Source organism: Lepisosteus oculatus, chromosome 25, assembly GCF_040954835.1.
Source record: "Lepisosteus oculatus isolate fLepOcu1 chromosome 25, fLepOcu1.hap2, whole genome shotgun sequence".
Taxonomy (NCBI): Eukaryota; Metazoa; Chordata; class Actinopteri; order Semionotiformes; family Lepisosteidae; genus Lepisosteus; species Lepisosteus oculatus.
The window spans coordinates 12,300,032-12,317,627 of NC_090720.1; the positions used below are offsets into that span (position 1 = coordinate 12,300,032).

The window sequence follows — 17,596 nt, forward strand, 5'->3', positions numbered from 1 at the left end:
TCAGTACCTGGATGAGAGACCTCCTGGGAAAAACTAAGGATGCTGCTGGAAGAAGTGTTAGTGGGGCCAGCAGGGGGCGCTCACCCTGTGGTCCATGTGGGTCCTAATGCCCCAGTATAGTGATGGGGACACTGTACTGTAAACAGGTGCCGTCCTTTGGATGAGATGTAAAACCGAGGTCCTGACTCTCTGTGGTCATTAAAAATCCCAGGGTGTTTCTTGAAAAGAGTAGGGGTGTAACCCTGGTGTTCTGGCCAAATTTCCTTACCAATCATGGCCTAATAATCCCCACCTCTGAACTGACTTCATTACTCTGTTCTGCTACCCACTGAGAGCTGGTGTGTGGGGAGTGTTCTGGCACACTATGGCTGCCATCACAACATCACTTTGAGTGGAGTGTCCAGAAACACTCTATACTGTATAAGTGTTAGCAATTATTATCATCTTGCATTCACAGTCCTTCCTTCTTTCATTCATTTCCACTGGAAGTTACACTGTATTGAGAGCTTGAACATTTCTTGGATACCTTAATACTGATATTGTACAAGCACGCATCACACTATTTCCCAGGATCTTTACTTGAGATGCTAGATGTCACGGGAGCCGGTTTTGATTCCCGTGGAGTGCGTTATTAAAGACCCTATGCGGACGGTATAATCCGTAAAAGACCATGGAGGAAGGTACAACGGGGTTAGGATGGGTGGACAAGACAGGGGCGGTGACTGTAGTGAGCAGGTGCATGGGGGAAATGCGGTACCAACCAAGTCCAAGGAAATCCAAAAGGGAAGTCGGGGCGCAGTACATAATCCAAGAGCCGGGAGATCCATCCAAGACAAACGGTTAAAAAGGGGAACCGGGTCAGAACCGGCACAGGAACAGGAGCTAAAAACATAACGAGACCAGATACTTTGACCCAGGCGATCAGGACGCTGGGGAAAAGGCCCGCCTTCGAGAGAACCCAGAAAATACTCTAGTCAAGCTTTTTAACGTCCATCTTCCAATACTGAGCCCAGGACTGCAGAGACGCTAGGCTTTTAACTGAAAAGCAAACAAGACGCACCAGGAAATAGAAAATAATCATAATCGAAAGGGGTAGGAGCGCTCACTAGGGGAGGGATGTGGAACGTAACACTAGAGATTCTCCAGCGCACTTTACAAATAATTTCAGTGTACAGTACCTGTCACCTCTATGCAGATATGTGATGTTTGGAATCCAAACTCTGCCCTCACTCTCGTAGCACACATGATGTATAAGACGTTGGCATAGCAGGCATGGAGGCAAACTGGATTACTGCCAGACTGTGACCCTCCAGCTGGTTTAAAAAAAAGCATTTGTTTGACAAACAAATGATAGCAAGGCTGTGAACAGGCAGACTGCAGATAAACCTTTGACTTTAATAAGTCACTATAAATTGGCTTCATTACTCTGCTCTCCTTCCCACTGATAGCGGATGTGTGGTGAGCGTTCTGGCACACGATGGCTGCCATTGCATCATCCAGGTGGATGCTGCACATTGGTGGTGGTGGAGGGGAGACCCCCATTACCTGTAAAGCGCTTTGAGTGGAGTGTCCAGAAAAGTGCTATATAAGTGTAAGCAATTACTCACCAGCTTCCACCCTTGTATATAAAAAGGGTGATTTACATTAGAGATAAGACTTTTAGGCATTTCAGCAGGCCAGCCCAAGACAAGCAAAAACCGACATCGGAACAGACTAAAAATTAAGTACAGCAATACAAAATAGGAGTTAAGTGTGTGCAAATTTCTACAGTCTTGGCATACCACTTAAATAAAAAAAAATGAACTTTGATTTTGTTCTGTCCAGATTCCAGTATTCTTTACCTACAGGAGGTTGAGCATATTTCTCCAAAAGAGGAGAGATACAGTTAAGTTTAACATTTCCCTCATGTTTATTCTGGATGAGGGATTACTCATGTATTTTGCAGACTTGTTGCAGTTCATCTTTAAAGAATGCTGCTGCTTATTGTATTCCAGGTACACATTACTGCAACCCAGAGTCAGGAAGTTCAGAGACCCCAATTAATCCAACAAGCATATTGTTTGGGAGGTGGAAAAAAAAAAAAAACAGACCAATCTGGAGAATACAGTATGATCACACTAAATTCAGAAAACTTTTGTACATTAGAAGTAACAGGGAATCAGGTTATGAAAATAATGCAATCCATCAATTTCAATATTGCAGTCATTTGATCCTTTATTGAGAAATAAGCACTTCATACAGGTCTTCATCAGATCTATGGCTCCTTTTTGGGGTCAAGGATTTCTTCCTTTATTCCCACTCTGGAGACTGAAGCTCCAAGCCATCTTCCAGTAATAGTGGTTTCATATCCAAAGACAGTGGTCACCTTCGCTGTATAAGGAACATCCAGAGTTCTCTTCTGAACAAAAGCCTTGAATCTCACAGCCTTCCCAGGGGGCACCAGGATGCTCAAGGTAGAGGGGTCTACAACCTTGAGAGACAGAACAATGCAAGTGTAGTATTGATTTGCCTTGGAATACAAAATTAGAAAGACAAGGGGGAAGTCTTATCAGTAAGAGTGACTTCTGTATGGTCTAGCTGTGGATGTGAAGAGATGAGCTGAAACTACCCTGGAAAGAGTATAGAAGTAGCCACACACAAATTTACTGACTGGAGATTTAATAAGCATTTCTGTTGCTTAGGTATATCTAGTTCCGATTACCTGTTTCCTTTCGGTCTCTTTAAAGTTCCAGGTATAAGTTGTACCAACATCAAGAGTGACTGCAGTTACATTCTCTGCGACCACTGGGATTCCAGCCTTAAAGGTTGTTGATGCCTCAGCTGCCACAGTAAATTCGTACACATGGGAAAAGGAGCTTTCCAGAATAAGGGGCTCTGAAAACCTAACCAATCGAAAATAAAATCATTTCTTTTGCTGTTCTATCAAATCAAGACATATAATACATTTTTTTAAACAAATGCATATTAAACTGAACTAAAATCCCATCCACATCTATTGGTTATATGAAGCATTTGGGCTGAAGTGAACAAACTGTGGAAATGTTACTTTTGAAAGTGACTGGAACCCCCATCAGAGGTCTTGGAGATTTGTACATTAAAACACCTTCAACATCAAATTAAGTTTCCGTCATTGAGTTTAAAGCATGTGGATGCACAGGAAAGGACTGAGAACACACTAACAGCTCAGTCCAGAACTGTCTCCTGGTTGCTATAGTAGTGAAAAAACATGGAGGCTAATCTTCTTGCAATGGCATTTCAACCTAAGAGATTACCTTTAGTTGCTTAAGATCTCTAAATGTTGGGATGCCAAGCAAGAATGGCAGCATCAAACCAATAGCTGTGACCTGGACTACATTTCCCAGAGATCTTTGGGAGTTCATCTGCCCCCCCTCCAGTCACCTGACCAGTTCCTACAAGTCAATTGGTCAGGTGAGGATACAAAACAAAGAATCTCATTTCCCCAAGAGGTGAGAGGAGTTTGCACCAGAAACAAAACTGAGGTTTTTAAATGCAAGACTATAAAAGTGATCAACTTACTGGAGAGTGGCAGTTGAAGGAACAGTGCCTGCTGTGTTGTCGCAGTCATGTTGCCCAACGGTCAGAGGCTCTTGCGAAATAATTTTTGCACTGGCGACGTTAAAATCCAAGCTTAAGATTTTGTTAATGGTTTTATCTTGCGTGAAGGCAAGCATCTCGTAGCGATCATAACCACTGCCAAGATACTGGGCTTTTTCAAGCCAGCCATCAGCAGAAGACTGGACTGGCGGTGGGGCAGAGTACATCTTCCCTTCATCCTTGGAGACGCACCACAGATTCCCATCATGAGAGAAGGCAATGAAATGGGTAAGTTTTGGCCAGCCTCCACTTCCAAGAGTTTCAGCATTATTGAGCCAGTCACAATTCATTTCAGTGGGAGGTTTTCCTTTAACCAGCTTCCCTTCCGACGTCACAGCATACAGGATACCCTCAGGGTCAAAGAACAGGGAAGGGAAGAGCCATCCAACAGTTCCAATCATCTTGGCAACCTTGTACAACCAGGACACTTCCTCATTATCAGGAGGGGGGCCCTTGTACAGTTCACCATCATCTGAAACAGCATAGAGGCTGCCTTCTGGATGGAAGAAGAGGGAGTGAAACTGATCCCATTTTCCTCTACCAACACACTTCGCCTTAGTCAGCCAGTCTTCGTCAGGATTCACTGGAGGAAACCCTGCATAGATGTCTGCATCACGGACCGCATACATTATCCCAGTCGGACTAAACAGGATGTGGGAGAAGCCTTGCAGGTTCCCAATGTGCTTAGCGTGCTGATGGAACACTTCGTTGCAATCAACTGGGGGCAGTCCCATATGGGCGGACCCTGAACTCTCCATTCCAAACAACACTGGGCCTACGAATACATCAATAGATTCAAGTTAAAAAAAAAAAACATTGCTATTGACACGCTCACAAAGCCTACAAAGTGTGCATGCTTTCCACAATACGTAAAGCATTGTAGAAAGTAATATTTCCTGTTGTGATCCACTATGACTAACATCACAGAAGTTCTCAGCAAGGGAATGTGACAATAATCAAGGATATCTAGGTCCAATTTTGCCCATAAGTAGATAAGGAAATCCTACAAAATATACAAATATCCTTGAATCAAACCAACTATGTTCAGTGGTGCGGTCTAGAGGAATGAGAAACTTGGGACACCAAAGGTGACTGGACACCTCTCACAGGATCCGATTGAGATTGCATGCCTCTTCTGGTGGAGAACAATTCCAGGTTCTCTTGGAGAAACATTGGAGGGCTTGAGGAGCAAGAGTAAGGTTCTTGCTTACTCCCAGAAGAGTAGTACAAGTCATCCCTTTTACTGCAAGCATTCAAGATTCAGGACCCATTTTCTGAAATACAGTTTCTGCATGTATAGAAATAATGCTCATTTGTGAAGTGCAGTTAAGGATTCTCCCAGAGCACACATGTCCACACTTCCTGAAATTCAGCATTCAGGCATGACTATCATATTATAGCAGTAAATTAAAACCATCAAGTTTGAGTTGGGGCTGGAATGCATCACAGTCTTACATGTCACATAGAAAACTCATTCATCACCTTGCAAGAGAATAACATGTATAAATAAGCAGTATCAGCAAAAGAAAGCATATGAACAGTTGCCTTATGCATTAGAAGTTTTTTTTTTTTTATTCAGTTATTCAGAGATGATGCAGTCATCAGATAAAAGCTGAATTTCTGGAGTTGAACCAAATTATATAGTGTTTAAGGCTACATGAAATGGTAAATAAGTCTAGGTCATACCCAATATATTGTGCATTGTTTATCTGTTAAGGGTTATAAATCCTGATTCTAGAGGGCTGGCATTTACACACACTAACTCAGCTTGTCAACATTAACTTGTCCCACTTTTTCAGATGCTGCTATTTCTTTAAAAAAAAAGAAAAGAACCAGGAAACCCTGCAGGCTGGCCCTCCAGGACCAGGACTGGACACGCCCTCTTTAAAAAGCGTTACCACAAACCAAATCCCGTTTTAGGATCAATTACCAGATAGTTGACATCCATGTAGGAATCTGCAAGCTCATCTATATTTTAATAATAATGGATACGTGGTGCACCAAATTCCATTTTATCACCCCCCAACAGCTACTGATAGTCTTACACATACAGTATCTGTGCAAAACAGATCAACACTCACACGTATTCTTTGCTGCTGAAGCGCTAGGAACCTCATCCGACATGGCTAGAGTTCTAAAAGGCTTCTTATTGAAGAGAAATCCGGCGTTTCTGCAAAACAGTTAAGTTACTTAAGTTTACCTTCCCCTTGCACTAATATCTAAAACCAAAAACCTCCCCCGTTTTACAAGAACGCGTTATTCTTTCCGTAATATACAGTAGGCAAAAGTACTTGCAGTATTCCAGGTTAATGTCTATTTACACACGCACCAGGTAGAATGTTAGCGATAGCAAACCAGGAAGAGGTACAATACAAGTTTTTTTTAAAAGGAAAAGCGAGAAGTTTATTCACTTTGCATTATACATAAGGGGAACACATACGAAACAAGTTAAAGACGACCACGTGGTCAAAATAGGTAATATAGAGAAAGGAAAACAAGTACACTTCGTCACTCAGAAACCGTGAAGATTAAAATTCAGTGCCTATTAAATCTTCAGATTCGTTCACTGGGGTTTCAGGGGAGCAAAAGCCACCTAGTACTATTTATTTTCCCTCACTCAGCTCCGAATCGTCATAAGGATACCGTTACTCATTTGTGAAGAATTAACTACATTTTAAAGCTACTGTATATAAGAAAGCAGGCGCTCTGAAGAGTTTGGAGAGGTCAGAATAGCACTTTACCGCTCGGGAGCAGAAGTCCCACTTTCATCAGCAAAACTCTTCGCAACTATGAAAAATCCGGAGAACACACGAACAGCTTTTGTTAAGTAGTAACCCAAGTGCTCCTTAAATAAGCAAATAAATATAGACTCACAACAGACCGAAATCCTTTCCTCTTCCACCTCTAAAGCCCAACCAATCAACCTCAATCCACCTCTTCCTGTCGGCTCTTTTAAACCCTGAGCTCCGCGCGTCGTGTTCAACACAGACCAATGATGTCGGAGTAGGAGACTTTTAAAAGGAGCGCAGTATTGAATGCACAGGAGCGAGGGCTGGACACCGATAGACCTCAATGCGCTAGCTAGCTTAACACGACGAGCCACGACACAAATTCTCCGTTTTTACGAATATGAGCTGTACAGTTTTGCGGCCTCATTCTACACCTCGTATCCTCTATGCCAGTAGTTTTGAGGAACGATTGCAGAAATACAGTACAAGAATCGAACTTGTGTATGCACAGTGTGTGTTCTGTATGTGTATATAATGAGACTTTACTGTCAAACGGATGTTTGGCTGTATGTTTCTTACGAATTTCTTATAAATACAAAAACATTCACTCTGCTTTAATATACAAATAGTACAAACTGATTAATGTAAGTATCAGAATTACACCGTAAACTAATTAAAGGGACACTGGTAAATTGTGACAATTACTGATGCGATGCCTTCAATTAAAATCCCACACTGCATACCCTGGGCAATTATTCATCTTGACTGTCGCCAGAAGAAAAGTGAATTCAAGACATGTGGCCCAGGCTGTAGAGTGCAAAGCAGGTAGAGCCTTATCCCCAAAACACTTACGGCTGTAATTGCTTCCAAAGGTTTTAACACCAAGTAAAGTGAATATATGTGCAAACAGCATATTTTGTTTGTGATCTTTATTCACATTTTGTGATTACACTTATCTTCTTTTACCTCTAAAAGTTCAGTTTGCAAAATTAAGTGATGTGTCTGCACAAACAGGACATTATTGCAAGGGTGAATGTTTCACAAGGCACAGTATCTGTTGTGCACTGGGATTACTGATACAGTATGATCTAAGTGTCCCACCACATTCCTTTTTATGGAATGAAAACATCTTTGGCAGTGCATGACCTTGATTAAAACAACAGTACTTTATTGAAGAAAGATGTGCTTTCTACTAGATACATTAGTTGTGTGTCAAATGTTAGCCTTGCAGCCCTCTATCTTGAACTCAGTAGATGTCAGGAGCTGAGGATGGCTTGGTCTGATATACACTTCTATCTGCACTGTTTCTAAATCAGTGTCCCAGTGTAGTAACCAGGGGAGATGATGTAGGATGTGCCTTCCTTTGGATGGGATGTGAAATTCCTATGATGGCTGTTCAGCCATGATAGATACTGTATGCTGTTGGTCAGAGGAGGGGTGTTAACCCAGCATCCTAGTTACTCTTTACTCTGGGCACTGTTTGGCCTCCCTAAATTCTAGTGTTCTATGGAGAGGGCTGTACAGCACTTTACAGGCAGTTAAAATAGTTCCTTCTAATAGGTAAAGTGCATTATAATTGGGATCTTAATGGGATAAAACGGAATATTTAAATACTCTTCACTCATTACTGTTTTGATGTTTCTGGAGAGCTTCCTCTATACTGCAAATATAATGTCAAAAAGCTTTTTTTTTAAAAAGAATTACAGTTATGCACTGCTACACTGGTTCTCTCCCAGTCTCTTTGTGACTACCGTGCTGGTGCCTAGAGTCTGCACACTCAAAACTCACATTGACATCCACAAACCTAAAGTCCCTGAGGCTTTTCAGGTAACAAATAAACCTATAACAACATCCCTATTACCATACACACCCTGTTTACCCTGGGTAAACCCTGTTTATTTATTGTGAACCAAAAATGTACTATAATTACATCCAATTCTCCATTTCTCCTTGTACCTCAGAGTTTGTGAGAAATTCACAGACATCTCTGCCTTCTTGCACTACTGTATGACTGTATGCACTGTCTGTTTTTAGATGGTGACTGCACTGCTGCTGCAGTGGTGAATTTATTTTAAGATATTGGTCTTTAATGTGCAACATATTGTCAAAACATCATTCAGGAATACATAAATGTCACCAGACTACGTACCATATTGTCACTAACATTGTTGAAAAGCTGGTCAACACAGTTTTCTTCTCCCAAATTGACTACTGTAATACTCTATTCACTTGGTTTCTAAATCAACATTGAACTCCAGTATGTCCAGAATTCAGCATCCAGAATCCTGACCAGGTCTAGTGCAAGTGATCGCATTACTCCTGTCCTGAAGTCCTTGCACTGGCTTCCTCTTCGGTTTCATGTCGACTTTAAAAGCCTCATGCTTACCTACAAGGCTCTGCATGGCTCGGCACCTCAGTACCTGTCTGAGCTACTATCATCCTACTCCCCCACTGAGTAGGGAAGCCAGGCTTCTGTGATGTACTGTACAGTACCACTGGTCTCTTTTCAGAGAAGTCTGCTCAGTCCAAAAACTAGTTAATCACTCAGAGGTACTGTATTTGTATAACTGTCCAAATAATTCCTTGACATCTCCTGCAGAACAGCTCTTTGATCTTCAATAAAATTGTCAGGAGGGCAGGAACAGGTACACAGCTGTTAGTTCTCCTTTCTCTTCCTTTTAAAGTCTAAACTCTTAATTTCCAATCCCCATCCCCAGCCAGTCCTCACCAGAAGATACACGTTCCATGTCTCTGGGTGTGCCTTACCTGGCTTAACCACTAGTGCCCAGTTTCCAGCTATGAACACCACAAATCTACTATTCTACAGAGACTCTGGGAAATTTAAATTAATCTAGGAATGCATATTAAAAACTGCTAAATTCTCTCTGGATCCACCTGTGTTTTCTAAATCCAGTCCATAATGAAATTCTTGCACATCTTTATCTTTCTAACTTTCAACCTTAAACTGGTATTAGGCCTGTCGGCTGGCTGGTGATGTTGAAGCACAGTAGCTGAACCCTCTACAGTTCAGGGTGCCACTAACTCTCTCTCACTCTCAACCAAACCCAGAACTGGTAGAAGCAGGTAAAAAATGGATGGATGGGTTATTTTGCATCTTTGTCAAAGCTTGTGCAAAGAGTTTTTTAATTGTTCTTAAAGCAGCTAATGAAAAACGTTACATTTCCATCTACTGAGCATGACGTGAGACAGAAGAGAATAAAACTGACAAAATGAGCTATCATTTTTTTTTAGTAATGGAAGAAAGCAACAATTATCCCATTATAATTCAGACCTTTTCCACTTAAAAACATTACCTGCAGTTAACAACTTAAAGACACTTAAACATACTATTCTGCTGAATTTTAACTACAGACATTATTGAATTTATCTGAAGTCTCATCATTAGGATTAGCCTGATAATGTACAGGCACACACTCATTCCCAATTTTGTCACAAGCAAGAATGATGTGCTTGTTGTCAATCTTTACAGCCTTAACCAGACATTTCCCATTGTTGTCTTTCATACTTTCTACTTCAAAAAGACGGAAATCACTAGTGCTTATACACAGATTGTCTCTGTATCTCTTGCCTCCTCTCCTGCATATTTTTTTAAGCTCATATTCGCTGCTTGCATCAATGAAAGACTGGATTTTCGTTCTGCCACAGAGACCACTTTTTTCCAAAAAAGCTTTCCATGTTTCTTTGTCAGTTTGTCTCGGGAAGCCTTGGGGGAAATGTTTTTTTCTGAAGTCGTTGTAACCGTTGTTGTTGGTTGTGGATTTACAGGGACTGGAGTTGTGACCCTGGCTGTGAAGAGGTGTCAGGAAGAAGAGAAGGCAGATCACCACTAACTTCATCATCTTGTCTCTGAACAAAGACTCCTGTACAAGACAGAGAGAAAATAGTTACAGTAATGAGGGAGAGCCTGAAGAGAAGGACTTGACAATGAAGTCTGATTGAGTACAATATGATGGTTGTCCATCATGTCAAATGATGACGATTGTACTTTGTGCAGCTCATCTGTTTGGAAGATGTTGGAAAGCCATTGCACTGGGGCAGTACCACTCTCTCGACCTCAGAAGCCTGGGTCCAGCGGTACAAGTAGTCATCACAACTGGAGACTATAACAATAATAATAATAATTGCTTACACTTATATAGCGCTTTTCTGAACACTCCACTCAAAGCGCTTTACAGGTAATGGGGACTCCCCTCCACCACCACCAATGTGCAGCCCCACCTGAATGATGCAACGTCAGCCATAGTGTGCCAGAACGCTCACCACACATCAGCTCTCAGTTGTGAGGAGAGCAGAGCGATTAAGCCAATTCATAGATGGGGATTATTAGGAGGTTTTATGTCTCATCCGAAGGACAGCGCCTCTTTACAGTACAGTGTTCGCGTCACTATACTGGGGCATTAGGACCCACATGGGGCCAGCAGGGTGAACACCCCCTGCTGGCCCCACTGACACCTCTTCCAGCAGCAACCTTAGTTTTTCCCAGGAGGTTTCCCATCCAGGTACTGCCCAGGCTCACACCTGCTTAGCTTCAGTGGGCTGCCAGCTGTGAATTGCAGGGTGATATGACTGCTGGGAAAGTACAATATATCACATTAATAATTGTGGAAACAATATAGAGATGGTTGTTTCATTATCTGTAATATACTATGCAAAATCCAAATGAAGTACTTTTGAGAATACATCTATATTGTACATGAATGTACAAGTCATTACTAAATCTAATCTAAGTCTAAAATGAGTGTGCTTTATTTGAACTTTTAGTTTGTTTGATATAGAAGAAATCTTTTTCAACAAAACTACATTACAGTGACTATGGTCATCACATTTTGCACACACCTATGTATTTATTATTTATGTATTTTATATTTATTTTGTTGTCTTTTATTTTTATAACTATTCTGATGTCTGTTTTTGCTTGTCTTGGGCTGGACTGCTGTAACACATCAATGTCCCTACGGGATTAATAAAGTCTTATCTATCTATCTACAAATCTACCATGAGGCAACACAGGTATGAAATTGAAGATTTTTTTTTTCTTTTAAACAGGGCTTCTCTTGGAGTTTGAAAAACAGAAACAGATGTTGCACAGGAGGAAAGTCATCTTTATTACACGTCTGTATGCTGGCAGGTACCAGTGGTCTGTATAGTCAGCACAGATCAACATTTGTTTACAACATGGGAAGTGTTTTTACTGCTGTGTTTTTATTTGGGCTGTTTGGCTATTTATGGAAAAATGACAAGATGTTTTTATAGTGCAAATTGACAATATTCTGTTGCAACAGCTTGCTTGCATGCATGGGGAGCAGATCATTTTAACCGCTACACAATCAATACCACAATGTTCCTGAGTTCCACTGAGATTAATTGTTTAACAAGTTACTGTTGTCTAGACTGAGTCAATCTTGAACAAATCCGTAAGTACTATGTACTTTCCTATGTACTGTAGGAAAGGAATGGCAGATCCTGTATTATTCAAATTCACCCATGTGTGCTGTGAAAAAATAAAAGATAAATTACCTGGGGTGCACTTAGCCTGTCTGAGGGACTGGTACAAGGATAAAAATGTTACTGGAAGAGCAAACGAAAGACAGTGAATTCATTTTCCACATTATAATGTACTTTCATGAAAACATAAACAAGGTTACAGATGAGAGAAGGTCATTTGGCCTGTATGATCCAAAGTTAATATATGTTTTCCATCAGAAAGTGGTTACATCAGACATCACAATGTTTATTTTTATATCCAGACAAACAGCTTTCACAAAAATTGAAACTGGCTCTAACGTTGATTGACATTTTCAAACAGATAAGCACACAGGTTAAGTATTACATACAATACTGCCAAAGAAACACTTATTATCTTCAGTTTATCAGCAAAACACTTTATTTTTGTTTTGAATTTTTCACAAGGAATGATATCCCCTATAACATATGAAGAAATTAAAGGTTGTTCTTCTTTTTAAACGAACATACTTTTTGCTAAAGCTTAGTATTGCTGCATCTATCTTTTACATAGTTGGCAATAAGATAAGAGACATGACTTAAGTTATAAGATGCTTGTTCAGCATACATACAATAACCTTTCACTCAGAAACTTGTACAGGGAAGTTCTGCTTATATCTGCACATTTGTACAGTTTGTTACATATCACCAGACAAGTTCACTGAGACACAACTATAGTGGCGGTGCGCTAAACAACTTTGCTTCACTAAACTTTGCATAAAGTTTATGTAATATATATCCATATATAGACATACTGTATTTCTGTATTACTACAGTAAATGTTATGAGGGATGGGGGGTGGCACTATACATGTATACACTACATGCATGTTCCACAAATATGCTAGTGATTAAATTTTTTAAAAAGCCCACAACATCAGTAAGTCTTCACGTAAAGTTCCTGCAAAAGGTTTCAGAAAGGTGAAGTGATTCACTTACCTGAAGCCCAGAAGAAAAAGATGAAAAAGCCCAACTCTCTGCTTTTTGTACACAACTCTTATCGCAAAAAAGCCGATAACCATGTCCGTTTTGTTTAACTTGTTTTTGTAAAAGCTCCCATTGGTTATCACGAGATTAGACGCTGTTCTATATGCTAATTGAAGGAGAATTCTGCCCTGCGATCCGTATGTAAATTCTAGGCTGTCCTTGAAACACTGCAAGTTTTTTTTAACTTTGTAGCCCTTGCCTACAGAATGGAAAACATCTGTATAATACATTATTGTCTTTTGTAGGTATTATACACCTAAAATACGAGTACTATGAGAAGATTTATAAGGTGTAATCCTAGTGTCCTGGCTAAATCCCACTCTGAATTTTTGAAGCCCATAACCCAAAATTTTCTTTCTATTCACCTGGTGAAACGATTCCTTGCTCCTGCACCTGATGGACTGGTCTGGGAGTGACTTTATCCCCTTCCATATGCAAAGCACATGGGCATCCTTCTGAAGAAAGAGTGTTATATACAATATATCATAATATGCAATTAAAACCATAACACAAAGGTTACAAAGGTAGAGGTTTTGGCATGTGTTTTTCTCATCTGAAACATGGGGAAAGAGTTGATCCCGGACTTCCACACTCTCCATGTGAAAGATTTTCTCCTGGTTTTCCTCCTCCAAGAACTGTGTGTATGTGTGTTGTCGTTACAGCTACTGAGGGCGTGAACTTCTGACAGGAGCTGGGGGGGTTTGTGTGAGGCCATGGCGTTGCAGAGGCCATTAAGCATAGACTTAGTGAAAGAACGTCTCTAATTTATTACAATCTTATTGTGATATAAGCTTTGTGATATATATTTTTCAGTTTTAAAGGAATGTTTATTTATAGTGACTTATTAAAGTCAAAGGTTTATCTGCAGTCTGCCTGTTCACAGCCTTGCTATCATTTGTTTGTCGAACAAATGCTTTTTTTAAACCAGCTGGAGGGTCACAGTCTGGCAGTAATCCAGTTTGCCTCCATGCCTGCTATGCCAACGTCTTATTCATCATGTGTGCTACGAGAGTGAGGGCAGAGTTTGGATTCCAAACATCACATATCTGCATAGACGTGACAGGTCCTGTACAGTGAAGTTATTTGTAAAGTGCGCTGGAGAATCTCTAGTGTTACGTTCCACATCCCTCCCCTAGAGAGCGCTCCTACCCCTTTCGGTTATGATTAATTTCTATTATTTTCTGGTGCGTCTCGTTTGCTTTTTGGTTAAAAGCCTAGCGTCTCTGCAGTTCCAGGCTCAGTATTGGAAGATGGACGTTAAAAAGCTTGACTTGAGTATTTTCTGGGTTCTCCGAAGGCAGGCCTTTTCCCCGGCGTCCTGATCGCCTGGGTCAAAGTATCTGGTCTCGTTATGTTTTTAGCTCCTGTTCCTGTGCCGGTTCCGACCCGGTACCCCTTTTTAACTGTTTGTCTTGGATGGCTCTCCCGGCTCTTGGATTATGTACTGCGCCCCGACTTCCCTTTTGGATTTCCTTGGACTTGGTTGCTACCACATTTCCCCCGAGCACCTGCTCACTACAGTCACCGCCCCTGTCTTGTCCACCCATCCTAACCCCGTTGTACCTTCCTCCATGGTCTTTTACGGATTATACCGTCCGCATAGGGTCTTTAATAACGCACTCCACGGGAGTCAAAACCGGCTCCCGTGACATCTAACATCTCAAGTAAAGATCCTGGGAAATAGTGTGATGCGTGCTTGTACAATATCAGTAATAAGGTATCCAAGAAATCTTCAAGCTCTCAATACAGTGTAACTTCCAGTGGAAATGAATGAAAGAAGGAAGGACCGTGAATGCAAGATGATAATAATAATAATTGCTAACACTTATACAGTATAGAGTGTTTCTGGACACTCCACTCAAAGTGATGTTGTGATGGCAGCCATAGTGTGCCAGAACGCTCCCCACACACCAGCTCTCAGTGGGGAGCAGAACAGAGTAATGAAGCCAGTTCATAGGTGGGGATTATTAGGAGGCCATGATTGGTAAGGGCCAATGGGAAATTTGGCCAGGACGCCGAGGTAACACCCCTACTCTTAGCATTTAGCATTTTAATAAAACACTTCTCTGAGAATCACCCGTTGTCCCAGACGGGCAATGTCTGAACAAGTGTTTTTTTTTCACGTGAATCCCTCTAAAGGTATAAAAATCATAGATCGTTGCTCTGTTTTCGATTCGTTTTTCCAATTAGACACTTAGGCTGCTTCTGTTAATTTAGAAGTCATGAAATATGCTTCCACATATTCATAAAAAAACAAGTTATCCAAATGTTCCAGAAATGAAATAAATGCTTCTAGTGAAATTCAGGTTGCTGCCGTAAGTCATGCTGTTGGACACGTGGGGGGCATTTTTACCTCAGAACTGAATTACCAGATATCCATTCCCAGATTACTGACTGGGGTGCTGCAGACAGGATCATCCTTTTGAGATTTGAGATCTTTTTGAGATGTGAAACTGAGATCCTGGTTACTTGGTCATAAACATCTGGTGGCACTGTTCATAACAGAAAGGGTGTTTGTTTTCTGGCTTGCCTGGCTGACTTTGACAGTCTTGTCTCTATAGCCCCCTCGCTTCATTCAACTGGCGATGTGATACTGTACCTCCTTTTATTTTTCACCGTCTGCTGTGCAGTGAGGATTCTGGTGCAGAAAATCTGCCAGGTGTCACCCAGGTGACAGCAGGACTCCAGTGATGGATGAAGTGGGTCCACTCCTGTAGGTACTGTAAAGCTCTCTGGGATACTTCATAGAGAATAGTGCACATGCATTCTATATACTCCTCTGCATAGTTGATGATTTTCTGTCATTATTAATGTGTTGGTAATGTTAGAATAGACTCAATTCATTCATCGTCAGCTGTACGGGAGTGGTGAAGCAGACAGTGGATATTCTGTAACTGTGCCCTTTTCTTCACCCTGGTCTGTGCGCTGAATTAGTTCACCTGTTCCCACCTTGTCCTGTTCCCAGCATTACCAAGGTCACACCTGTGTTCATTATCTGGCTGTTGCTGCTTTCCCAGCTGGGTCCTGTTAATGACAATTTCTTGCTCTCAGCTTAACTGTCCCATATTAAAAGGTCAATTTTTGCTGTGTTTGTAATATTCCTTTTCCAGCTTCAGCCTGCGGAAGTGGGGATCATCCTGAAACATGGAAATAAATTGCAGGTGAGCACCTGGCAGGGGGAAGAGGAACATTATTGTTCACAGATGGGTATCCTTTCCACTTCTTTCACAGGAATCACATCTTGATTCAGAAAAATGTCCAATGGTCCACAGTTACTGTAAGTCAATTTAGATAAAAATGTGAGTCTAATAAATTCATGATGGCACTTTGGGAGGCATGGTGGCACAGTGGTTAGTATTACAGCTTTGCAGCTCTGGGGACTTGGGTTCAGTTCTGTACATGGGGTACTATCCGTGTATAGGTTGTGTTTTCCCTGGACTGCAATGGACTGGCAGAGGCACATTCCTTGCTGGGATACATTCTGAATCCTCCGTGGCCCTGAACTGGAAGAAGAGATATGAAAATGGATGGATGGATGGTTGCGACTTCCTGTAAAAGTCAACCAGGGTGTGCGTGTCTTTGAAAAAGAGCGTGCTGTGCTGTCATCGGTGCTCTGTACAATAAGCTCCTTGGCTTTGTCACTAGAGCCGTGTAGCACAGTTTTTGGACACATTTACTAGTACAAAAATTGTTACCATGATTCAAGATGATGAGGCAAATTTGAAACTGGGACGAGGACAAACAGAGGGATCTTACGGGATGTTAAAGAAAGACCCTGCCTCTGTATGTAATAAGATAACCACATCTCTGCCTTTATGTACAACCTGACTGGTTCATTCACAGAGGTAAGAACTCAAGAGTAGATTGAGGGGAAGGAAGTGTCACGAAGCGTTTTTCAGGACCCTATGCAGACAGCAGAATTTGGAGGGGAGTAAGACAAACACAGGGGGGAAAAAAGAATAGGATAGGGGCTGTCCACGGGGGGTGTGTCCACGGTGTGCTGGTGCTCGGGGGGGCGCGGTCCAAGGCAAACAAGTCCAAAGGGGGTCCATTAGGAAATCCATAGGAATGCAATTGTCCAGAGCCGGGTGGTCCATCTATGATGGAGACAAGACCAAGTTAAAAGCCGGAGCGGGATCCGGCGAAGGGTCAGGGGAATAAAAAGGGGGTAACGGGGCCAGGCGCTCCCAGCCCTGGACATAGATGGTCAGGATGCCGTTGCGAAGCCTATGCCATCGGGCCACTCCTGGACTCTCTGGTAGGTGGGCTGCCAGGCGTCCATCTTCCAAAGCTGAGCCCAGATTGGTAGAAGCATCTGGCATTTGTAGGAAGGGGGCTGGAACAGGAGGCAGGTGCAGAAAATCAGGTAAACATGGAAGGGCTGGAGTGTCCTTAAGAGGAGGGGCTTACGATCGTGACAGGAAGAAGAGCAGGAAACCAAAAAACAGCTAAAGGCAGGAAGAGTATTGAAGTCGAGTATTACCTGCGCCTCTTTCAGGTACCTGCAGATGGCGCTGAAAGACAGCCCAGCCGACCCCAACAGGTAGATGGCAGATCTGCACCGTGTTGTTCATGTGCTTCACAACCTTCAGATTACAGTTCGGTCTCAGTTTTGTATTGTCAAGACCTGTACTCTGTTAGTCCTTTTAGAAAAAGTGATTAGGTTTGTTCTGTTTTTTTTTACTTCTACCTTTCTGCCTTTACTTTTCAGCTGGAACAGTAGTGTAGTTATTCCTTCACTCT

At 41.8% G+C, this 17,596-nt stretch overlaps 1 protein-coding gene and 1 long non-coding RNA gene across 5 annotated transcripts; both read right to left on the reverse strand.

The window, feature by feature from the left end:
* Positions 1–2,196: 2,196 nt before the first annotated feature.
* LOC107075490 (tachylectin-2-like) lies at positions 2,197–6,589 on the reverse strand. 3 transcript variants are annotated; one of them, XM_069183764.1, is made up of 5 exons: positions 6,490–6,589; positions 5,697–5,785; positions 3,538–4,390; positions 2,702–2,882; positions 2,197–2,470 (listed from the first exon to the last, which is right to left on the reverse strand). In XM_069183764.1, the coding sequence occupies exons 2-5, from the start codon at positions 5,737–5,739 to the stop codon at positions 2,255–2,257; spliced, it is 1,293 nt and encodes a 430-aa protein (XP_069039865.1). In that variant the 5' UTR covers positions 5,740–5,785; positions 6,490–6,589; the 3' UTR covers positions 2,197–2,254. The 3 variants fall into 3 exon arrangements, with proteins under 3 accessions (XP_069039865.1, XP_069039866.1, XP_069039867.1); XM_069183765.1 differs by lacking the exon at positions 6,490–6,589 and adding an exon at positions 6,357–6,443; XM_069183766.1 differs by lacking the exon at positions 2,702–2,882.
* Positions 6,590–9,163: 2,574 nt separating this feature from the next.
* Positions 9,164–12,993, reverse strand: LOC107075493 (uncharacterized). Of its 2 annotated transcripts, XR_011183595.1 has the most exons (4): positions 12,806–12,993; positions 11,883–11,933; positions 10,884–10,934; positions 9,164–10,225 (listed from the first exon to the last, which is right to left on the reverse strand). It is a non-coding gene; the product is annotated as an uncharacterized lncRNA (long non-coding RNA). The 2 variants fall into 2 exon arrangements; XR_001477008.2 differs by lacking the exon at positions 10,884–10,934 and having other exon boundaries at positions 9,165–10,225; positions 12,806–12,982.
* Positions 12,994–17,596: the final 4,603 nt, after the last annotated feature.

Coding starts and splice junctions, on each gene's coding strand:
- LOC107075490 (XM_069183764.1), bottom strand. CDS start 5,739: ATGTCGGATGAGGTTCCTAGCGCTTCAGCAGCAAAGAATACGT. Junction 4,391..5,696: donor TTCAGCAGCAAAGAATACGT/GTGAGTGTTGAT, acceptor ATGTATTCGTAG/GCCCAGTGTTGTTTGGAATG. Junction 2,471..2,701: donor AAGAGACCGAAAGGAAACAG/GTAATCGGAACT, acceptor CTGTCTCTCAAG/GTTGTAGACCCCTCTACCTT.